The 24,154-nt window shown below is 48.0% G+C and overlaps 6 protein-coding genes across 6 annotated transcripts; 3 read left to right on the forward strand and 3 right to left on the reverse strand.

The window, feature by feature from the left end:
- Nucleotides 1–3,027: 3,027 nt before the first annotated feature.
- LHYA1_G002972 (putative 4-hydroxy-2-oxoglutarate aldolase, mitochondrial) lies at nt 3,028–4,518 on the forward strand (the record flags this gene model as incomplete). Its single annotated transcript, XM_031147946.1, has 2 exons — nt 3,028–4,171; nt 4,349–4,518. 2 exons carry the CDS (start codon nt 3,028–3,030, stop codon nt 4,516–4,518), a joined length of 1,314 nt encoding a protein of 437 aa, XP_031006151.1.
- Nucleotides 4,519–5,357: 839 nt separating this feature from the next.
- Nucleotides 5,358–7,687, reverse strand: DAL81_2 (Transcriptional activator protein; the record flags this gene model as incomplete). Its single annotated transcript, XM_031147947.1, has 3 exons — nt 5,358–6,223; nt 6,312–7,225; nt 7,329–7,687. The coding sequence occupies 3 exons, from the start codon at nt 7,685–7,687 to the stop codon at nt 5,358–5,360; spliced, it is 2,139 nt and encodes a 712-aa protein (XP_031006152.1).
- A 1,536-nt stretch (nt 7,688–9,223) lies between these two features.
- Nucleotides 9,224–11,515, reverse strand: atzF (Allophanate hydrolase; the record flags this gene model as incomplete). The annotated part of the gene is made up of 2 exons (XM_031147948.1): nt 9,224–10,920; nt 11,128–11,515. 2 exons carry the CDS (start codon nt 11,513–11,515, stop codon nt 9,224–9,226), a joined length of 2,085 nt encoding a protein of 694 aa, XP_031006157.1.
- Nucleotides 11,516–12,502: 987 nt separating this feature from the next.
- On the forward strand, nt 12,503–13,561 carry LHYA1_G002975 (uncharacterized protein; the record flags this gene model as incomplete). Its single annotated transcript, XM_031147949.1, has 4 exons — nt 12,503–12,518; nt 12,651–13,132; nt 13,182–13,303; nt 13,354–13,561. The coding sequence occupies 4 exons, from the start codon at nt 12,503–12,505 to the stop codon at nt 13,559–13,561; spliced, it is 828 nt and encodes a 275-aa protein (XP_031006158.1).
- A 6,368-nt stretch (nt 13,562–19,929) lies between these two features.
- On the reverse strand, nt 19,930–21,171 carry LHYA1_G002976 (uncharacterized protein; the record flags this gene model as incomplete). Its single annotated transcript, XM_031147950.1, has 2 exons — nt 19,930–20,211; nt 20,260–21,171. The coding sequence occupies 2 exons, from the start codon at nt 21,169–21,171 to the stop codon at nt 19,930–19,932; spliced, it is 1,194 nt and encodes a 397-aa protein (XP_031006155.1).
- Nucleotides 21,172–21,498: 327 nt separating this feature from the next.
- On the forward strand, nt 21,499–21,992 carry LHYA1_G002977 (uncharacterized protein; the record flags this gene model as incomplete). Its single annotated transcript, XM_031147951.1, has 2 exons — nt 21,499–21,559; nt 21,616–21,992. 2 exons carry the CDS (start codon nt 21,499–21,501, stop codon nt 21,990–21,992), a joined length of 438 nt encoding a protein of 145 aa, XP_031006156.1.
- Between the last annotated feature and the right edge of the window lie 2,162 nt (nt 21,993–24,154).

Raw genomic sequence — 24,154 nt, forward strand, 5'->3', positions numbered from 1 at the left:
GTGTCGCTAGGTGCATGGGAGATCCAAGTCATGGGCTTATGCATCGGATGAATCGGCCCTATAGAAAACCACGAATGTGAGGTGCAGAGCCAAAATTAGCAGGCAGCCTTGCGGCACGGCCAAGAATTTCGGATGAGGGGTAAAATTATATTTAGATGTATCGTTAAGAGTATCGCTCGCTACTACTGTATACATTTTGCTTGATTTCAAGATTGAGCTGCGTGTAGTCGACGCGGGGCCGTCAAAACCCGGGATGTATTCATAGGCAGAGTGAAATCCGCGGGATGAAGTCATGGTTGTCCAATTAAGTGACACCAGAGTAATTCTGGTTTTCTGAGAGATCATGGGTTGGACTATATTAGAAGTTAAACATATACTTAACAGAAAAGCCACAACGGAAAAACGATAGGAAATGCGGAAACATGGAAATAACTGTGCACTGTGTGCCACAATGGCGCATGTTTAGATATGTCAGAAGGTGACTTGTCTTACGTAAGCTGGCCAATATCAGATGTAGGATATATTGTTATTGCGTGAAAAATGAAACGATGTGATTGCTGGTAAATTTAGGGCCTGACACCTCCTGCTCAGTCACATGCAAGTCGAGTATAGTTGATTGAGTAGCGTAGAAATTCCTGCTCTAATACTTGCTCCGCCTGGTATAGAGACAGTTTGATGTATCAAACGTAACTTGGAAAGGAAGTACTTCGTAAGTTGTCCCAACTAGGGACACATTGCAGAAGCGTGGAGACATAGCGTATGGGGATAACAGAGGTACATCCGCGAGAGCCACATGGGCTACCTTTTCTATTGATAAACCCTTTGCCGCGAAGCATTGGTACTATTCGCGGGTCTGCTTGGAAATGACCATCCCGAATATCGGTAGATCGGTCTTTGCCTCCCGATTTTGCGTCCAAGAAATGCTCGGTGGGCGTTGCGTAGCGTGGGGTGCGTTGCAAAACACATGGCACTAAAGCAAGGTGGGTTTCGGGAACACCAGATCTTGCATAGAATGCTGCGAAATAAAAAATGGAAGTTCTTCCCGATAATATTTTGCAGACCGGGCGCCTCCTTTGTCAAGATAGGCGCTCCGAACACTATTCTTATGGCGAAAGCCCGAAGTGAAAGGAGTTCGACTTGGGTTGAAAGGCAGGTTGTAAAGAGCAAACTCCCCACGCCCTTCAGTTACATCTCCACCCCAAATGGCCACGCACATCAAAACTTTGGCAGTACAGGTACCACCACAGGAAGCGGAGATGAGGGGAGACGCAAATCAAGAAGCAATGGCATGTTCTCTGCATGTGATTTGCAGATTCTGCAGATTGATTATGTAAATTTGGGCCACTTGTCCTCTTCGACATGCATGCAGACTTTGAGAAACTTCTGATCTCGTGATTGTGTCACTGCCGCCAAATGCAAAAAGAGAGGTCCAACCAAAATCTTGAAGTAAGGGACTCTGCAATGCTACAGTACCCCCTAAGCAAATAAGAATAGGACTGCGTGTGAACTTGTGACTCTGGCGGAGTCTTTGTGGTGTAGTTGCAGGGTTTATATGGAGGTCTGGTCTGGATGCCCGACTGTTCGACCGCTCACTGCACCCTATTGGGGTATTCCCAGCAGGGAAGCTAACCCCCACGCAACCTTTGCCTCGGGCGTTGCCACTTACTGTTACGAGCCCACCAGTTAGTTCTATGGTTAGAGTCCAAGTCAGCCAGAGGTTCCAAGAGCCACAACGATGGGCACTACTATGCTACTTTAGGGACGATCACCAGGTTCGTGGCCCTCCATAGGCCGTCTGAGGCGCCTCTTTCGCTAACACTCCGGGGATCGAAGACGCCAAGATCAACCCCGCGGAGCTTTGGAGCTTTGAGGTCATGACGGCGCATCAGCCGACTACACACCTTCTTGTTCCAGTACGACACGCCAGGACCCCGACTTTCAACGACTCGACTCAGCTCAGCTCGCAGCTTCCCTGGACTTACTCGAGTCGTACCAGCATTAATCCAATCCAACACAAGACAACCCAAGTCTGTGTGGCATGCTGACATCTCAGCGGTGAGGTGAGGTGAGCTGAGCTTGGAGCTGAGCCTCCTCCTCTGCTTCTTTCCACCATGTTATCGCATGGGTATGCGCCGTAGGTAGGCCTACCTGCATTACTGCTTCCAGATGCTTGGGAATACAGTAAGCAATCGCAGCGGTACTCGGCCTCGAGATCACAACACAGCTGGGAAAGGAGGCAGGACCACCGCAAGCAGGGCTGTTGCAGCGTTGTTTGATAGACGGTGAGGTAATTGTACAATACTACAACGCATCAGAATAGCGACAGCAACGCCTCTCTTGCCACTTGGCATAATGGCTGCGAATCTCCTACCCACCTATCCACCAATCGATGACAACGCAATTGCAACGCTGCTGGATCATTCGTGACTACCGGTGAGACAGCGGTAGTTTATGGCCGTAGCCCGACATCGTGGATGAATATCCTACACGATGCTACCGAAACTACTTAGCCAGTCTTACGCACTACTACTGTACTGACTGACTGGGCTGCACATGGAGTTGCCCGAGCGCCCGTTAGGTGAGAGGAGAGAGACCCAATCCAGTAATCCGAAGCATGAGGTGGGGCCAGGTGTTTTGCTTTTACCCCCACACTACCAGCAGACTACGCACTTCACTGTCAAGAATGAGTGAGAGTTTGGTTTGCGTACGAGTTAGTTGTTCCTGACAGGCACCCCTTCTCTCTTTTTCCCCCATCATAGTAAACGGACTACCCTTTTCGGGTCTTTCCTGCGCCACCCAGGAACAAAGAATTACTACTTAATCCAGGTCAATGCCAATGCCATCCTAGCCCACGACTCTTCCCGTTCTCCCCTTCCGCCTCTATTATACGGAGAATTCACATCCAATATCTACAAAACATTGACCTACCGGTACTCAGCATTCACTTCCAGCTTGTCATCCAATTCACAGCAAGAGTCATCATCTATAACTACTTATTTGCTCCTTCCCCAATTGCAACTTGCAACTATGTCCCCTCACAACGACGCACCATCTCCCGCCGGCAGCTTCACCCAAGGATTTCACAACATGTCATTTAGACCAGTGGCTGGCTCTGGCCTCCGAAATTCGAACAGCAATGCCAATAGCATATACTCCGAATCAGCTTTGACCGGATCGCAGTACAGTTCTTCCCATAGCACCACTTCGCTGGATACGGAAGACCATGCCTCTCGCCCATTGAAGCCAGGAGTCTATGTCCCAACCATCTGCTTCTTCGACCCCGTAACGGAAGACCTCGATACCGCAACCATTGCCAGCCATGCAGTACGTCTTGCCAAAGCTGGCGTCACTGGCCTTACAACTCAAGGTTCCAACGGAGAAGCAGTCCATCTCACCCACGAAGAACGTCAAACAGTCACTCAAGCCACCCGCACAGCACTTACTGGAGCCGGTTTCCCGCAAATGCCCATATTGGTAGGCTGCGGTACCCAGTCCGTCCGCGAGACTATCTCATACTGCCGTGAAGCATACGCAGCTGGGGGCGACTATGCGCTTGTCCTGCCACCTTCCTACTACGCACCCCTCTTCTCACCAGCGGCTGCAACCGTAATCGAATTCTTCAACTCCGTCGCAGACCAGTCGCCGATCCCGCTCGTCATCTACAACTATCCCGGAGCCGTCTCCGGCATGGACCTTTCTTCCGACGTGATCATCCAACTCTCGGCACACCCGAACATTGTGGGCGTGAAGCTCACATGCGGAAATACAGGAAAGCTGAACAGAATTGTGGCAGCAACCAAGTCTGTGAAGCCGCACGGTCTTAGTGCGCCTCCTTTCTTGGTGTTGGGCGGTAGTGCAGACTTCACAATGCAGAGCTTGATTGGTGGCGGACATGGCATACTGGCAGGGCTGGCGAACATTGCTCCCAAGTCATGCGTTGAGATCTTGAGGTTGTACAAGGATGGCAAGATTGCTGAGGCCCAGAAGCTGCAGGAGGTTGTTGCGCAGGGCGATTGGGCGGCTATTCAAGGAGGAATTGTTAGCACCAAGGCGGGAATGGAAAGCTGGCTCGGCTATGGAGGATATGCACGCAGCCCCTTACCACGACCGACCAGCGACGAGAGCGCGAAATGGAAGGAAGGCTTCAGGGAATTAGTTGCGATGGAGAAAAGTTTGTAGAGGCGCTTGCTTCAGGGGTTGATTTGTTTTTCTAATACGGTGGTCTGATTGTTTTTTGGCGTTGCGTTGCGTTGCGTTGCGTTACACAATGCGCTGTTGCATCACAAGCGTTATTTTTCTTAATCATGGAGTGTCTTAGTGACACGATGATACCAAAAGCCCTCAAAAGCCCCTTTGACGGCACGTTACTTTATGGCCTATTATATTTTCATTGACGAGGGCGTCCAGGCGACACTATCGAATTTCCTTGTCGGCGGCTATCTGAAAACCAACAACTTCATGCGATGCTTTTTCAACATATTCCTTACATACACCACCACAAAGTCTCGAGCTAGATAAGTCATACTCTGTGCAAAAGCCAAGTCAATTTCAGAAAAGCGTGCGAATTATTCAAGCCTTATGTTACTAGAACATCAAGGGCATGGTATCCTAGATATTAGAGACAAAGAATGAAAGCTTCACAGCGCCTGTTACCCTTGATATCATCGGTATTCTTCTCTTAGAAAGAGTGACGATGACAGTGCTTTTGACTAGTCCCTACGTAATCCACTATCTATATTTTAAGAAAGTTCAGCAGAGTCTAAAGACACTTCTTTCCTTACGAAATTCCATGCAAGAAACCCCGGTCTGGGCATTACATAAACCCATCCTACTACATTGTTCCCGACTTCTGCCATCCTCCTTCTGGTGCACTTTTGCAAGGGTGGATACATTTCATAATCTATCACTGGCATATTGTATTTCATTAACAAGTTTGAGAGGGATTCCAAAGACTAGGGGGCTGCGTGCACGTGACACCCCTGGACTTTGGACGAGAGTTGTGAGTAGTTGTATATCTTGAGTAGATAGAACTAATTACAAAATTCCGGAGCCTGGGATTGAGAAGTTGGATTTTTAGTAAAGCTGAAAGAGGAAAGTGGGAAATATATAAGCAACGTAGTATTCCTGGAGGACTTTCTCATATTTCATCTCAACTTTGCACATATGATGATCTGCAATCCTCAATATAAAAAACTACCATATGTACATCCAAACTACCTTGGGTAGCCTTGTCTCTATACAACAAGAAAGTCGTATTGCCGTTCAAAGTAATAACATGTCGCATGCTTTCAAATCCCAAATCGCTCCGTAAATTGTGCACATCCTCCTCAATTTCCAAACCCATCCAGTTAGGTGATTCAATACATCTCCTCGTTCCTCGGAACAGAATGCCCCGTCGAGGGCGCCATGTAAGCCTCAAACCCCGTCCCACTCCCCACACTCGAACTAACACTCGTACTTGGACTAGCAAGCCCGCTCTGACCCTCGCCCTCATCTCTCGACGGCCCAATGCCGAACCCCGTCGTCCCAAAAGAACCAAACCTAAAACCCTCTCCTCCAGTACTGCGGCCAAGGTTTTCCGCTTCAGAGCCTACACGACTTAACGCCGGTTTCTCTGGCAAAGCTTTGAGAAGACCGGTTGACGTGTCGAGCATCCCCATCGCAAACTCGGTTAATCTATTGTTGCCGCCCCCTTCCGAACCACCCCCCTTGCAACTAACGCCCAACGTCCACCGATACTCCCCGAGTCGTCTACGGTACCAATCCGCCTCCTCCCTGCCCGGCGCCGTCGCCCACAACAGACTCCCAAACGTGCCAATCAACGCGAAATTCGTCTTGGACGCAAAGTACCAGAAGGAGCGCAGATGCGAGGACGTGAGCCGGTTCACAAAGTCCATGGCGGAGATGAGACGCGTCTTGGCTGCGCTGCGGCAAATGTGCGTGATGTAGGGATCGAGCGCTGGCTTGGTGTCTGGGGCCGGCGGCGTGGACAGCGAGCGGATGATGCGGCGATGCAGCGTGATTTCCGTCGCGAAGTACGCCAGGTGCAGGAAGCCGGTCGAGCAGAGCGTCGTGGTGCTGGGACTGCTGGCGGGGAGGAATCCATGCGTAGACACGTGGGGAGGGCGGCGAACCAGTCCTTCAGCTTCAGCTGCACGGGTTTCGCGAGCTGGAGCACCAGATGCGTACCCTGCGGCCCGGCGGCCGTGACGGTCGCCATGGCCTGGAGCGCGTAGAAGGTGTCGAGGACTTCAGCGAGGATCTGCGAGAGGATTATCATCTGCGTGAAGAGGAGACGGCCGCGCTCGTACTCGGCGCTTTCGCGCGTGTCGTGCTCGTCGAAATCGACGTCGGGGAAGTCGTTGGGGGAGAGCGCGGGTACGGCCCAGTTTGAGGCGAAGATGTGGGAGGCCGGCCGTGGACTAGGGAGCCCCATTTGTCTTGCATGTAGAGAGCCCATGCTAGACGTTTTCGTAGACCTCGTTCCCATGGTGGGATTTTCCAGGTTGAGCAGTCTAGATGTAGACCTAGTTCTTGGCCAATGGCTACTAGTTGTGCTGTTGGTGCCCATTGGTCTCCTTCTGGTCGTTGGGACAGCAATAGCCCGGCTTGTACAGTTGATAATTTTGGTCTGTTCATTGCATCGGCCAAGGTCACTCGAGCAAGTCTTTCCAGCTCTCTCAGATCGGGTCTTTGGACATTGACAAGTTCCTCGCTGTGATCCCACCAGTTAATGGCTAGAATATATACAGCAGCAAGAATTGGAGGAGAAAACTCCCGATGAGAACGGTTGTACTTTTCCAAGAAAACTGTCTTTTGAAGAATGGGAAAGTTAGGATGAATGATCCTGAAATATAGTTCGAGTAATGCTGGTCCATGAGGTGCGACAAGACTCTCAATTGCATCTGCATCGTCTATAATATGCTCGTAGCCAGGCGTGTTATAATCCGGTAACAACAGGAAAGTCTCTACATCATTCACTTTCCTCAAGGTGCCCCTGGAGAGTAGACTTTCATCTTGAGGATCAAAGGGGGACAGATCAATAAGTGATGGCTCGAAGTCGGTAGTTGGTCCGATATATTGGCTGTATCGATCATTTTGCAGCCCCAAAGTTCGCTTTAAAAGTGTTGGCCCTCCAATATTGGCCATGTCCTCAATTAAAGAATTACTAGAGAAACTCGATTCGGTTGGCCTTCGTCGTCTCTCGTCGGTTCTATCCGGTGATCTGGGAACACAAAATGTCAGCCTCAGCAGCCTTTATAAGCAATCCGAATACGATTAGAGAGAAACGATCTTGCAGTCGAGATTTTATTCTCAGTCTTACATACCTTCTCTTGGCCACAGATTCCTCCTTTCCTCCTTCAATGTTCAGCTTCCTCTTCCGTGGTTGCGGGCTTTGCACAAATGTACACTCCTGGGTATGGAATTGACACAACACACAGATAGTCTGGCCCTCATTGATCACGCATCTGCTTTTCCTTCTTCTGCACGCATCACAGGGTCTATCCTTTCGACCCCTGACATTCATTCCTGAATCCCCAGATGCAGAACTGCTCATGCTTACAGAAAGCTGGGTCCTGCCGTTCAGAGCGCTGCCGAAGTTCTCGATTGAGGACTCAATCGTTCGGGGCTTGCGGGAAGCTATAGCAATGGGAGCCGTGCGGGCGAGGGTGGTTGGCGTCGACATGGCGTAATGAGGCTCGATAGCACCACTAATTGTCCACCAGGAACCAGAATTTTGTCTTGGCCTCGGTTTCTAGGTGGGATATCTGCAGCTAGTACGAATTTTTCCAGATATGAAGAGATATTCCCTGCCCTCGGAGAAGAGCGACGGCCAGTTCTCTGCCCTGAAAGCTACGGATTGGTCTAGTTCTTGCAGCAGAGAGCTCGAAGGAGCAGGTCTAGCAAGGCTGGACAGGGCTGCAGAGGGGCGATAAGGACGTGAATGGCTCCAGGGACAGTGAGAGGCAGGCCTATCGTATCTCCCCACTCTCAGACAGCAGTGACAGATGCAAATACAGCGAGTTACGGTACGTTTGTATGCTCCTTATCGGAGGAATAACGCGGTCCGTAGTATGTAGTTCTCCTAGACCCGGAAAGGATCTCAATACTAAAGATAAGATAAGGCACTTAGTGGGATATCGACACTTATTGATTTCCGGGGTTGTCTGGTGTATCAGTGTGTGTGTGTCTTTTCAGGGCCTTATGTCAATGGTTGTCACTGCTGCTACGGGTGCCAGCAAGTGATTGAAGAAGAATGAGATGGTGGATAGATTTTGGCGTCATTGAAGCTGCCACGGATGAAGAGGACTGGAAGTTCGTATATCAATCAGCTCTGCATCTGCTAACAATGTAGCGGAGTGCCCGTGGGACGAACGAGGACGTTATTTTGACCGGATTTGTCGAGGCGCTGTTGCTGCTACTGCTTCTTTTGCGTGGGACGATTTTCTAAGAAAAATACGTGGAGATAAGAAAGTTGCACAAGTATTAGATACGATACGATTTATCTCATGCTCAAATTGATAACTAGGCCGGTACCTCGCATTACCGGTTCCACAACATACGCCTTTTTACTCATACGTTGGTCCGAGGTTTTGCAGTCGTTGGGGGAAGCTTTTATGACAGCAGTAAACCCTCAAAGCAGCAATTCGGTACGTAATGATTGCAATGACAGACCGCTGAGTGGCCAGCCCTGCCCGTCCAAAAAGGCTATATGTTTTACTTGTTAATAAGCCCCCCTTTTTTTCACGACTCGTACCACTCAAAAGCGCAGGATCCTTATCGCGGCCTTGTTGATAGGGAACGTTAGAAGCGGTCAAGTGTTTGAACTTTGGTCTGCCGAGTTTCTTTCAGCCTGATGCTTGCCCCACTAAAGCCTTGATGAGTGATTATCGCCGAAGTACTGTATACTGTATCGGTACAGCGGATCTTCAACCCCACAATCACTACATCTGTCGATCGTGGGTCTGCATCTGGATTGCTAAAAGAATCGCAGGTACAGCTGATGATTGGCTGTGCATTTACCGGGCGTGTGTTGCCGGTAAAGGCTTCGGGTGGGTGTTACACTGGTACGTAATGTTAAAGATTGCCGTTTAATAGTGACACAAATAATTTGGAGAGAAAATCTCGGGATTACGTGAGGCCGGCACGTGCCAGGCGTTCGAAAAGGGGTTGAAGTTATCTGAAGATTCCATCCATTGAGAAGCCATATGCTCGAGAAGTATTACTCCTCACCTAGATAGCTCAGCGATTCCTCAAGCTGTTTCGCCAGCGTCAACAGTTGTTTGTCAAGCCCACACCCCGCCAAAATAGTAACACCAAATGGCAACGTCATCTTCCCCACGTCCTCGCCATCAATCTCATAGGTCCCACACTTCACCGCAATACCCACCAAGTCCAACACATTAGCAAAATGCGCAAAAGCCCCCAGCCTTCCATTGATTCCAAGCGGATCCTTCTCAACTTCCTCAATTGTTGGATGGAATGGTGCAGTCGGCACAACCATGACGGTAAGCACATCTTCGTTGAACGTTAAAACATCTTCCACAGCCCTTTTGTATTGTGCTTGCTTATGCAGGTCACGGAACACATCTATGGCTGTGCTCCCCCTTGCAAGTGCGCCTTCAAACACGCTTCTGGTGACTGGATGTAGCAACTGCTTGTTTTCCTCGAACCAGCCCTGTGGTAGGATAGTGAGACGCTCTAGAACAAATGTGCCGCCATATAGCAGTTCGTTTGCGGATGCAAAAGGAGCCCAGTCCAGATCGACAGGATTTCTAGATTCGATTTTGAGAGCTTGGACTACCTGTTCGAACTTTTGGCGGTATACGGGGCTGCATGCATCAAGTGCGACGTTGGGTGGCACGCCGAAACGGAACGAAAGTTTGGTTGAAGATTCTCTCAAAGGCTCGGATAAGAAAGAGGACGGTTTTGCGAAGAAATCCGTCTTGTCAAACCCTTTGCAAACCTCCCATACTGATTCTGCATCTCCTACTGACGTTGCGAGAAATGAAACGCAATCTTGGTGTTGGCATGCAGGGTAGACTCCCCGCGCAGATACAGTACCCTTTGTTGGCTTGAAGCCGAATACTCCATTGTATAAAGCTGGCACACGGATTGAGCCTGCTGTATCACTGCCCAGAGAGAATGAGACGAGCCCTTGACTCACCGTAACAGCGCTACCGCTACTTGACCCCCCAACAATATGTTGCTTGCTGAAAGTAGAATGAAGGGTGCCATAAGGACTTCGGCACCCCGTCATTCCAGTAGCAAGTTGCTCCATATTAGGCTTCCCAATGAAGAGCCCACCCGCGTCTATGCATTTTTGGTATACTGTGGCAGAGGATGTAGGCGTGAAGGCGAGAGCCGGACAACCGATTGTGGTGGGAATATTAACAACATCGATGCTATCCTTGACACTGAACGGTACGCCCCACAGCGGTGGTCGCTCTTCCAGAATCGGCCAGCGTTGATTTAACGCATGAGCCTGGCTCATCACTTCGCCAATAGGCTGTAGATGGATCCATAGTGAAGGCTGGACCTCTTTGTATGCCTCGATGCGGTCGTATATTGCTTGAACGACAGTCTGAGGCTTCATTCCAGCTTCATAATCCAGTCGAAGGCTTGAAATATCGAGGCTGGAATCCCAATACTCCATTCCGTCGCCGTCTTCCCACGTGCGGAGCATGCAAAGTTCCTCGTAAATATTTGGCGCGCTATCATTTCCGACTGGAGGGAGAGCCATAGACAGACCATCAAGTAACATAAATCCGAGTCGACGGTAGAGAGACGATGCGGCAACTGTGCTCTCAAGGTAGACCGGGACATTGTCCTGCTTCGCCCTTTCAAGTCCCCATTTGGTCAATAGAGTTGCAGCTCCTTTTCCCTGAAAGTCAGGATGGGTTCCAACGAAAGTAAGACCTGTGAACACATCAGAATTGTTTCATAAGTAGTGGGAATATGAATTATATGTGGGCGATCAAGGCACGTGAATCTCCTCAGCCAGGGGGGTATGTCCTTCGCAGGCCTTAGTTCGGATGATCATGAATCCGACGTAGGAAATCCAAATACTAAAAATGACTGTAAAAGCGACGTGGACATTAAGCTTCGAAATACGGCGCGGCTTACGATAGCATGATTTATCCCCAATGACGCTGACTTTAGCCCGCTCTGCCTTCTCATGATAGACATCTAAAAACTCCTGTCTGACATCCATATGCCATGTAACACCAGCATGGTACTCTTTGTTGGAAACACTAGGCAAATCCCACTTTGCAAATCCGATAATCTGGTTCTCTGCTTCCGTGTCTCTGACTACCATGACAGCTTTCCCGGCTGCTTGTACATTCTGAATGGTATGCAGTAGCTCTTGACTTAGGAGGGAATGCAAGAATGCCAAGCTGGCTGGGGTTGGGAATTGTGCGTGCAGTAAAACGTTGGAGTCAAAGGCAGAGAGATGCACGGAGGCTATTCGGTCTACATCTTCTACGGCAGCATCTGAAAGCTGGAGAACCATGGTGGGGGACTTGCAACTCTCTGAATGCCGTCTTCAACACTTGAGTGGATGTTGGACGGTCTGAAGTATTCAGGCAGAATGTAGAGCCTCATTCATAGAAATTGAAGATATTTTTGAGGGAAGGGTGAGCTGCAGGAATGCCTATGAGACCGAGGCGGGTGCAAGACGGCTGTCAAAATATGCTGCTACCCGATAACGCGGGGCGTGCTACAGGTCTTCGGGCTAATTTCCACGCTAATGTATCGAGATGTTTATCAAGACTCAAGACTTAAGAAGGATCAACTAGGTTTCGGGGAATCGCACTTGTCGTAGGGCCTGTAATGTAATTGGATGTTTGTTTCGAGAATGGCTGTGCTTGTGTTTGTTTAGTATGGTAGCGAGAGGAGGGAGGTGCGGGACGGGAGTGCTGGCTGAGGCTTGACTTTAATTAGCGTGAATCGCAGTACAGTAAGCCTGCGCCTCTATTTTTGGTGCTGTCCTGAACTTTCACTCGTACTCCGTATAGTAATCTGACATCTACAGTACCTGTCCAACGCTGTACGCACTGAGCAATCAGCCACCAACGCGCTTCCTGAGAATGCAGTAGCGACCGACCGGATCGTCTGTTTGCAAACATGTTTCTTGGAAGTTTCCAACGGCTGTGCTGTCTCGTGGATCGCGCATGTTCCGACCGAGGGAAGACTAGAACAGCGACAGCTGTTTATAGTAAGCCTCGTCCAAAAGGATTCTCAACCCATACAGAATTAGAGCACTCTTATCCAAATAATAGACCAGTTATCTTCTCGTGTGGCAATATTTCAGTCAGCCCAGGTTGCTAGCCGTGCTAAGCTGTTGGTTATGTGATCACTACGTACATAATAACAAAGGCATGGCATAGCGGTCGACATTAGTCGGGAGCCTTCTTTCATTGCTTACTCTTTGTTCACTCACCCTTTTCATTGATTTAAAGAGCAGCTCTTATTGACAGTTCATCAATCACCTGCGCCAATGTCGAAAATCAATGGTAAGTTTCTACTACATATGTAGGACAGCTAGCTTTTTTTGAAATCCGCGGAAGAAGGCTAGATGAGAACTATGAAATCGAGGAGATTATTAGGGATATTTGCGTAGGATATTTGCTAACAAGTATAAGCAGAGGGCCGTCTGCCCAATTTGGTCGTACCTGTGCCTTCGGCCTATACTGGTCAACTATCCTATGGGCCTTCGGAGAGCACTCCTCATAATCCTCTAATATACGACGCAAATGCCGACTCAAATCAAGATGTCGTTGGGTCTGGCGTGGCAGAGGTGGACAGTGTCAAGGTCGACAGTGATGATGAAAAGGGCGACGGAAAGACCTCGACGGGCGCGAAACGATCGTCGCTCCTCATCTTCCTGAAAGATTCGCGAATCTACGTCCGGGTCCTCGCGATCGTCATCATGATCATATCATTATCCTTGATCCTCATAGCAGTCGTTCAATTTGCGCAAGCAAAAAAGAAGCCAGGCCATCCTCTAGATGCTGTGCCCAAGCCGTCTAGCATCACCGATTATCCTTGCATTGTGTTTTCTGGAGTCGCCGCGATGAATCTCGTACTTAGCATCAGCCTTTTTGTTCTGTCTTGTGTGTCAAGCAAGGTATTGGATCCTGTGAGCAAGATTCGGATTATGTCTAACAAGTTGATAGTTCAACAAGAGCGTCAATGCTTTCAATGCAGCGTTTGCTATCCTCAGCGCTATCGGATTTGCTACCTCGATGGGAGCTTGTTTCTTCCTCAACAAGCAGACCAAGCTGAGAAATGATTTATGGTTAGTTGAACTAAGGCAATATGTAAGACTGTTGGTTAATATGTATACAGGAAATGGTCTTGCGACAGTCACAAAGCAGGCGTGATCACCGACGCCCTCGATTTTCAACTCGTCTGTCATGTTGTAAATTATGGCTGGAAATTTGGACTCGTCCAGGCATCCTTGGAACTTCTGACATTTATCATTTCTGTCGCGGCTTTTATCATTCTGAAGTATTCTTACTTTGTTCGTTACGGACGTACAGGCAGGATATTTTGAATATTGATCGGCAATTTTGGTTACTTTCTTTCTATCTTAACTTTCATATATGTACATTCATTGGCCCGAATCTATTTACACAGTTATCTAGGAACTCGGCGTTGCAGTCTTAGCGTCGGAGAGGTTTGTGCTATTCAGGGGAAAGTGACCTGCACATCATGTGTGATGTATGCTGGTTTGTGAAGGGCACATGGTCACTGGAGTTATCGACTGCCGGGAAAAGGAGGTGCATATACGACAACAACGAACTTTACTGTCATAATTCAGGGAATAAAATACCTAAGGCCATGGGAAATTATGAACAGCACCCATTATTTCTCCATACATGATGTGGTCGGTACACCACAGGCAAGAACGCGTTCGCATTGCATCGTTCTTGCTCCTATGATCCCTGTTCAATCTGGCGCGCATGTATTGTGAAGGGACCTTGCATTGCACAGAGCAATGCATTGTCACATGAGTTACCTCTTCATGAAATTGTTTCGATACGTACGGGAAGTCATCCCCATGGGAAGCTTCTGTTCCAGGATATTTCTGCCTTCTAGACCCATTGCCGAGTCCTGGCGTCGTTGCACTGTTTCTCCGTCACATGTGCTGACATGGTCGTGTATGCATGTAGCCGTCCCTGGATTCTGATTTAGACGAATATTGACTATGATCCGTTGACTTTGGTACTATGCATGTCGGAGTTTTTCTCTCGTGTTGTTCTTGTGGCATTGTTACTACGTTCTCAGCTTGGGTGGAGCAAGCCTTGCTATTGGTAATTTGATACTTGTGTGACAATTGATGGCGAGGGCAAGTACCAACGGGTGCAGTATATCGAGACGTTGGTTGCTAGAACTTTACGCTGAGTGGATTTGGCCTGTTCCAGCCAATCATTGATGTTGGTAGTCGTTTGTTCTAGACAGCACAACTACTGCAGCTGTGTGCGTGTGCGGGTTCAAATGCAAGATTGACTCTGATGCCAGGAATAAATAACTACAGGAAGTTTTCATCTGTCCGCCGCCTCAAACGGTCCTGTTGTAACCATGCCGTACCATGTAGCTGGGATTCCCAAGCAATCACAAACTCGCATTCAATACCAGGAAAGCACGTTGTAGCGGTGTGGGGCGGTACTACCTCAAGGGCCTTGTGATATTCACATTTTCTTATTGCCAGCACCTTTACTAAAGGTAATCATGCCGGTTTGCCGCCTGAGACTGAGTCAAGTGTTTTCAATTTCTGTTGCTCTTCCCTGAGCGAACAAATAAATAGCACTGTAAGGGCCGGCACATTCGAGAAACATATTCTTTCAACCTACACTCACCCGTTCTGTCACCACTGCACCTCTCAAAGATGCTTTCCAACCACTTGTTTTGGTCGTGGTGCTTCCTCCTTTCTCTTGTCATTTCGACTGCAGCTACTCGACACCACTCGAGAGCCAGCGGGCTCTCACCCAGAGCGTTCCCGGTTGAGACTCCTCACGTCAAGGCACAGGGTGCAAACTATTACGCCATTACAGGAGTCAACACTGGTCGAGATGCTCAGACAGGTGCAAGGCCTTTTCGTCAAAACATCATTGACTTGCAGAATGACGGCCCGTCATGGTATGTCACTATCCTCACCTTTACCCTCAATGTTGATCGCGGCTAACACAAACATTCGCCTTTTAGGTCGCTCTATATCCAAGCATTAACAGCAATGCAAAATGCCGATGATAATGACCCGCTGTCTTATTTCCAGGTCGCCGGTGAGTCTAGTCAATATGTGAATGAACTCAATCTAATGTTAATAGGAATCCATGGCCGACCATATAGACCGTGGAACAATATCAACCAGGTTCAAGGCGCGGGACCCGGGACCAGGGCTTTCGGTGGTTATTGTACTCACAGTAAGCTTCAGCACAAGGCACTGCTGAATGAAATGCTGATATAAGGCAGATTCTGTCCTCTTCCCAATCTGGCACAGACCATATCTTGCGCTCGTTGAGGTATGTAGTGCTTCCAAAGCTGACTAGAAAAACTGACAGGAATACAGCAAGTTATTGCGGGCCACGCGCAGGATATTGCCAAGCAGTACACCGGGCCGTCAAGCTCAGATTACCAGACGGCAGCGGACAATCTTCGGTTGCCTTATTGGGATTGGGCATCCATTTCCGACATGCCAGATGTTGTCAACCAGCCGACTGTGACAATCACCACGCCAAATGGTGACCAAGATGTTGATAATCCGCTGTTCACATACAAATTCCACCAATTTCCTATGAATACTACTCTGTTTCCAGGTGGTGGTTTGGCAAACTCTCCACAAACTTGGAGAGATGATTCCGCCGACCAGGGTTTGCAAAATTCCAACCTCATGGACAGGACTGTGAGCCATTTCGCTATTGACAGTGTGACGAGGAGGAGGCTAATGGGATTATAGTGGTTTGCGTTGACCAAATCAACAAACTACAGCTCTTTTGCAACTTTAGCAACTAGTGGAACATCCATTGAAACTGTTCATAACAGTGTCCACTCTGCGCTTGGTGGTCAAAAAGGTTTCATGACATTTTTGGATTGGTCGGCCTTTGATCCAATTTTGTACGTTTCTCCTTCCTCTGCTAACTCTGGGCTGACTACTTACATGTGAAGCTGGCTTCACCATACCAATGTTGATCGACTAACTGCACTATGGCAAGCTGCCAACCCGAACAAATTCGTGACACCCCTACCAGACCCAGGAACATTCACTATAATCCCCAACAGCATTGATACTGTCACCACGTCGCTCACACCATTCACATCCAACAATATAGGAACAGCACACACTTCCGCATCAACACGTTACCTAAGCTACTTTGACTACAGCTACCCCGAAATCGAAGACTGGAACCAAACCCCCGCACAACTTAAGGCGAACGTCACATCACAGATCTACGCTCTGTACAACTCCAACCAAGTCTTCGGCCAACATAATGATCGCCAGAGAGCACGCAATGCTCTGACCCCTGGTTCGACGACGAAGGAATGGACGATCGATATTTCAGTCAACAGGTTCGATCTCAACGGCCAGGGTTTTTGGGTGCGGTTCTTCGTCGGCGATATCCCTCAGAACCCCCAAGATTGGCTCACGAATGCCGCTTGTGTGGGCTCTATTCAGGTCATGCCAACGCCACAATTGGGTGACGGTCCATTCCCAGAGCTGCTTGAGTATGATGAGGTGAATTTGGATCGTGAGATTACGAAGGCGGGGTATGATCCGCAGGACATTCATACCGTTGCTAGGTTTTTTGAGAAGAATTTGCAGTGGAGGGTGCAGAAGGTTAGTAAATCCCTTCACTGAGAGGCATACATGAATGCTAATATCATATAGTTGGACGGCTCTGTGGTTCCAACTGAGCAGATTCCAAGCCTGAATATTGCAGTCCAGGACGAGACTGTCACTTTTCCTAGCGACAATACTGAAATGCCGACCTACGGGGAGAAGACTGTGCATCCGGATGCTACGAAGGGAAAGTGTGGTGGCCGTGGATGATGAGATATGAGACCAAGCTTGTTGTTATGATAATGAGAGATGATTTGGGTGGTAATGGTCTATATTTGCGTTTTGAGAGGGAGCGAATTCCAGATAGTTGATGCAATGTTGCTTTTCTGCAGGTATAACGTCAGCAGAGTAGATTAATGAAAATGTCTAATAACATTGGGCTTTGCCAGCCATAAAATTCTTGTTTACAGGATGCAATATCTTTTTGGTGTCGAAACCATTCAAGTCTAAGAATGCCGAATATGCACGGAACAAACCATGACTTAGACAGAAATATTTTTATATTTAATGCTAGCACTGTTGTCAAGGCACTGTAGGCTATAGATATCGAATGTCAGAGTGTGTTCAGCTTTATATCTTAAGCGGCTAAGATTCTATTTGTAATGCCAGAATCTAAGACTGAGATATCCTAAGAGTGAGAGATTATGAGAATGGGAGATCCTGTGAACCTTTCCGCCCTTTTTCGATATGCAACAAAACTCTGCCATATGCCTAAATAGGTATAGTGTGTAGTCGGGAGTTAAAAGTCGGGTACCTTTCATAGCTTCAGCCGCTATCCCACACCCCAACCCAACTCCAACCCAACTCTTTTCCACATGCATTATTCTACTCCGTACGTTCTGGAATGCAAACCGACATAATCTGCCTTCATGCTCAGTAATGCTATTAACAGCCTCTGCGAGAACCACAGTGCTTTTATGGCAGCGTAGTATATTTAGTGAGTGCTGAATATGAGAATTAGGGATGAGTTGGGTTTTGAGTACGACATTTGCCTCTAATAAACCAGATGCCATCATCTATCCGGAGCAGAAAAATCTGGTGGTCAAGATAGGGTCGCCAGCCCAAGCCGGACTCAATGGAATTCTTGCTGTCCTGACGGGCTTCCCTGTTGTCACTGTGCCTGCCGGTTTTTCTCCTCCAACAAGCGATGCCCCAATCAGAGTTCCCATAGGCATGGAGATTATGGGTTTGCCTTGGAGTGAGAGTAAACTCCTCAATACTACTGCCCATATTTCAAACCTCACGCATGTAAAGCGAATGCCAACATTTGGCAATAACTCAGTGGAGGTGTCTGTCTACCTACAGCTCCGTTCTAAATCTCACACTAAATACAACTATATGAAGCGCATATCCTGTTGGCGTGCTGCAGTATTCCAGATAAGGGCGTTTTCAGAATCAAAACGGGGGGTTCCGATGGCGAATATTCCTAAAGGAATCGAGTATTTAGGAATCTAGGCTTCACGTACAGGATCCAGCGGAAAGAAGTGCTCAATGACTACTTCAGCGTCTATAAATAGATTTACCGCGCCTACCGCCAAACCAGGTAGTGTTTCAGACTTCCCAAGCTCATCCTTGAGATAGCTACCTAAATTTACTATTACTCTAATACGCCAAGGCTTTTCCCAGCTGCGGTAGGATATCAACTTTAATAAGGTACGGAGTATGAACTTATTAACACCAAACCTTGCTGTTTCTAGTTTCCAATTTGCTGGTTTTACTTTCTGCGACATTTAAATTGCAAAGCTATTAATTTTGCACCACTGAAGCTATTTAGGCTTAGCCATACCCCTCTTCCATGGTCCTCGATCCTAAAATTGTGGAGTCCCCAACATTATCACTAACTTCATGGGCTATTTGAAGGGTCCCACTATCTGTTCATATCATGGCGCGAGACATTCTCTCACTCTCACTCTCAATATTTTTTCTTTTTCCTCAAATTTCCTTTAGGACTTTCTATATATGCATGCTTTGATCCTTTCATCCTTGTACGATCCCCTTCGTGAGTCTATAGCTATTGTTCTTTGATTGAGATTTCTTGAGAGCCCGCGACTCAACCTCCTGTTCTCCAAAATGCTTCCATCAACCCTCCTGAGCCTCACAGCTGCCGTCCTAGCTCCCCTGTCGTCCGCATTCACAACATCAAACTCTTCAGTCTCTCCGTCATCAAGCAGCCTACAATCCGTCTCTTCAACAACCTCAATACACGCCAGTCATGAATCCTCAATATCCCTCCTCGTCCCTGCAACCTACCCCAACATCTCCAGCTCGAATTCCATCCCCGGAGCCTCCAATTCCTCTAGTAGCGCCCTAGGAAGCAACCTTACCAGTACCGTCATATCAGGACCCTCAGACTTCGGCACAAACTCCAGCACTGCTTCTACTACCCTGACCACCAGTGCAAGCCAGAGCCCTACTCCAACAACGACGAGACCCTCGCCTTCGACGACGAAAACAATTTCTCCTACCGTCTCAGGGAGCGATGCGGATGTGCTGCAGGCTTCGGGGTATTCGTTATTGGCCGTTGCTGTTGTGTTTGGGTTTCTGTTGTAAGAGTCGAGGCATGGAGTTGGGGGTTTGGTAGCATAGCATTAGCATTAGCATGATACCCAATGGCAATTTTGTTTTCTCCTGGATAAAGAACGGTCTCCAGGAAAGTGGTACAGGTCTTGTTTTTCTTGTTTACTTTGACAAATTCCTCGTGCCAACTTTCACGATGCCAGAAAGTACTTGTTTCCTTCTTGCGCTAGGGTTTGTGAGATGAGGACTGGGAAGTGGACTTGGGAGAAATTTTTCAGTGGGAAGTACTTTCCCTCTCTGGTGGCACGAGATTTGTATGAAGACAGGCTATCAGAGCTTGAGTACCGGATCTGGTTATAATATAAAAAAGGCAAGAGGACAAGTGTAAATTTAATGTAATGCTGCTGAGAGGAAAAGGCGTATCGACAGTTTCGCTTGCCTGAATTATATTGTCGAGATATTCTTCACCGCTAAGCAACTCTAGCCATCTTACAATAACAATATTGCCTTCCGCTACAACTTCCATTATCCGTAGCAGTACATAAATAATACAGAGAACCTTATGTTCACCAATTGCCTGTAACAGGGAGCTCTCTTGCTTCCAATTCCTTCTCAATAAGCTTCCATCTTCCAATCGATTTCTCTTTGTGAATAGGAGTGACTCTCTTTGCAAAGACACTGACATTCGGCAGAGTGATTAAATCTTCTTTTTGTTCCAAGGCGTCGATGAGTTTGCGAGGCTTTGGGGGTGTAACGAGGTGTGACAGGATCGATTGAGCGGTTCTAGTTGACCTGATCGCGGAATCCGGGACTCGAACTCCAGTCAATTGCAGCGTTCGCTTGAGGATCTAGACGGTGTTAGCTATGCTTGATGGGAAAAGGTGGCTTGGACATACGGCGAATTTGATCTCTGGATCTTCAACGGAGACTTGGAGCCATGATGGATCCCATGAAGCAATCAATTCTTCATACGGCATGTAAGCTTCCGAATCCTTTAGAGGATCTACTTCAGATCGGTCCGCAGCAACATCTTCTTCCGATTCTGTGGGCCATTCTTTCACGGCAGTCTCGTCGATAGTGGTAGAGCTTTCGTCAGGGTGTAGAGGATCTAACTCGGATCTATCCGCCGCGACGTCTTCTTCAGCCTCAGTCGGTGCACCCTTCTCGGCCGTCTCATCCACAGGAGACAATGAGACATCATGAATCAGAGCCTGGAGAACCTCCGCGAGGGATGAGTCTTTGTTAAATCGCAACTGAGTGCCATCTACGCCAGGGACAATATCTACATCGTGTGTAGGATCCACCCCGAGAACAGCCTTCGGAAGATCTAGCAGCGACAAGCCAGCCTGCTTCAGCGCAAATATTTCGACCATAGCTCGATGCAACGCCGCAGTCATCTCATCGGTATCTGTGACCATTTCAGCAGGCAAGAAGCCTCCGAACTCATATTCTGGTTCCCAGATATCTCCAACACTTTCCAGTCCATCCCAAGTAGACGAGGGCACATAGTCTGCGGGAAGTTGAGGCGCCGCGGTCATCTTGCGAGGTGCCACAGTCGGCTGGGGAGTCGGCTGGGGTTTTTTCTTTTCAAACTTGCTCTGGCCACCATATGGATCCTCTAATCCTGGTGGGTTATCTGTACCCCATACCTTCCGTCGAAGCTGCTCCGTCATGTCCAAGGAAGATCGCAGGGAGGATGTCGAGAATGCGGGAGCTTGATGTCTGCATATCGCGCATAGGTATGGCGTTGGCGTGGTATATGGTCTTAAAAGGCCAATTGACCTGCTGGTTATCGGTATTCGACGCATTTTGGTTGTTTTGGTAGGAAAATAGGGATGGAGATCTGGAAGATAACTTTTTGGAGGTCTTAGCGGCTAAACTCCGAATTCATGACTAGCGCGTTTGGTAGGAAGTGAGCCTCAGATCGTATCAACATCATCATATCAACCCCTTCAAGGCCAATCATATACTGTATTGATCATACGACAACAAGTTTTGTACATGTACAAGTAGCCCTGGGCCAAGGTTTTGCGATCAGATGCTTCAATGTTGATGCTCTGAGAAGGAGTAATTCGTCTCAATCGCAAACAAGCAGGAGACTGCTCGACACCAGCTAATAAAGCTCTCCCAAGACAATGAACCGGCTCAACGTACTTCTCGTGCTCTGCGCACTCATCATATCAGTACTTGCAGCTTGTGAGTATAGATCCGCAGCCTCCTCAAATTATACGGCCTCACCTAACAACCTCCAGCACCTCCTTCCTTCTGCAAATGTACCTGTTTCAGTAACAGCACCATCATCCCTCTCTCCACGCATGATACAACATCCACCCCCCCATCCAACAAGGCTCAGACTGGGGGATCCGCTACTACATGCGCAGGTTGCAATAAAGCGTTTTGCCTGGATCAGCGACTCCCAATCTGCAAAGATGCTACGGATAAAGATGTATTCACTACGTGTTTCCAGAGAGATAGTAGGAAGGACCAGATTGTTGTATTGACATTTATTGCTACAACTGTTGGATTACTTGGCTGGGCTGCGGTGAGGAAAATACTCGAGAAGAGAAAGGAAGGCGCCAACCGTATAGGAGATACCCAACAAGGTTATATTCCTGTAGGCGGGCAATGAGAGAGTTATTGGAACAGTCTACTCTAGGCATCCACCCTTCGCGTGCACGTGGGAAACATGATACTGACGAAACTTCTTGTATGCCCTTGGTCGCTTACAAGTACCCCTATCGTACATGCCGATGAACCCAATCATCACTTTCAGTGGTTTTCAGAAACACTTACTTGAAGTGTTGACGAACTTCGTCATGAAAACGAAGTTAGAGATCCCGCGCTTCTGTGCAGCGGCCTCGTGAAACAGCCCTTTCACTATGACGAACGGAGTACTGTTCATACGAAAAGAACGGAGCTCAAATCATGGTTTCTCAGGATGAAACCTCGCGGTAATTTGTTTGCTGCAATAGCGTCTTCCTCCTAAAAGGTCCAGACTGGCGAGTGCACCTGTACCCTCAGTCGGTCAAATTTCAACTTTTTTCTCATCTCCTCTTCGAATCTCGATTCAGAATAGCAAGTGCGAAGCTCAAGCCATGAAATGCCTAGTTATCTTCTATTCCGGACGCAATGACGTGTGGGATTAGGTCTTGAAGGGTAGTTCTTATGCGCGACTTTAATTGCGTTTCTCCGTACTGTTTCTGCCCATTCAGGGATAGTCTGGACTATTTCATGTCAGCTCTGAGCTAGAGTCTAAAGTATCAGCTGAAAAATAGAATGGCGGGCCCCGATTTATGATGTGAGCCTCTGGGTTGCGCTCAGTAGGGCTTGATTGACTTCAGCGAATAGTGGTCGAAATGGGGTTTGTAGAAATCACAGTTCACAGAGCTGTCGCGCAGATTTTGTTGGCGGTTGCGAACGAGCTGAATGAACCCCTCAGGGACTCAAGTGATAATTCGTTGACTGGGACGACCTGACTGGTAAGTAACCGCTGAAGTCGGTGGCCGCTGAGGTGCTCAGCCGAGGATTCAGCGAGGCTTATTGATCGCTGAACCGTGGTCAATGAACGGGGTGTAATCAGTGTAGATTTCTGGACAGGAGTCGCTTCTATTCTGCCTTAGAAGAAGAAATGTTGATGAGTTAGGACGGCTCCATTACCGAACCCATTTAGTCGTACAGTACCATTCATTCTTTATTTTCGTTCTGCATGGCGAAGGTGAAAGCGCAGATGGGGCGGTTTAACTGCTTTCATTGCAGGGCGCTATGCAGTCGTACATCCTGCAATTTGGTTTTGCATGCTCAATGGAAAGCGTCGAACTGTGCTGCTCGTCCCTTGCGAAAACCATCGAATTACTCCTTCTCATTAAGATTCCCAGGACTGCCTTTCCCCAGAAACTCGATACATCAAGTCCTTCAGGGTGTCAGTTTCTAGTTTGAATTTGCAAAATTGACATAGCAATCTCAAACCGGGTTGCGTTTTCGAAGTTCATGTGTAATAGCTGGTGTGGTGTTGATTCAGATCCGCGCCATCGTGATGGGATGGATGTATGGATGTCTGATACATGCCTTTGTTGGGTGAAACTCAGTCACAATTGACTGGGAGAATCATTCTTCTGACGTTTGCGGCTTTGGATTCCTTTTCAGTCATCGAAATGTTTGATTCATATTGCGAAGTTCCAAGACCAGGCGAAGCCGAATTCAAGTCAAAGTTCGGACTTGACCCAAGTTCAAGTTACACACGTTGAGGAGGCAACCCTCCTATTCAAATTCATTGATTCCCGGTTGATTGGAACCAACCGGGCCTCGACGGCTATGACTCGGCGGCTATGATAAACTCGCCGTGTTTGGTCCAGAGTGCAGACCTAGATTGTTTTGAGTACAACTCATCTAACGTGGCCAATTACGCAAGCTGTTGTTGGTATGTAGTCAAAAATAGCACTCAGCGAAGCCTCCAACACGTGCAATAGAGTAGTTCTTATTCTCCCATTTTATGTTTTCTATTTGCTTAATTAGGAGGTTGTTTTGCGACGCTCAAAGGATTGGGGAGGTACAATATTAAGTTGTGTACACTGATTTGGTTGATGTACTGCCATCTAAAAGAACCAAGAATGGCTGTGCAATTTTACTTTCTAAAAAATTTGGAGTTGGGATTCATGATCGTTTCAAGCCGCAATATCTATTTTTGAGCACAGAAGATGGGCCGCCAGTGGGAGTCCTTTTAAGCTTCTGTCCATCCAAGCCCTGTATTGATAATCGTGGCCAACTTTTCGAGAAATAATTGCCCAGTCCCAG

Source organism: Lachnellula hyalina, assembly GCF_007821495.1.
Source record: "Lachnellula hyalina strain CBS 185.66 chromosome Unknown contig00050, whole genome shotgun sequence".
Classification (NCBI taxonomy): domain Eukaryota; kingdom Fungi; phylum Ascomycota; class Leotiomycetes; order Helotiales; family Lachnaceae; genus Lachnellula; species Lachnellula hyalina.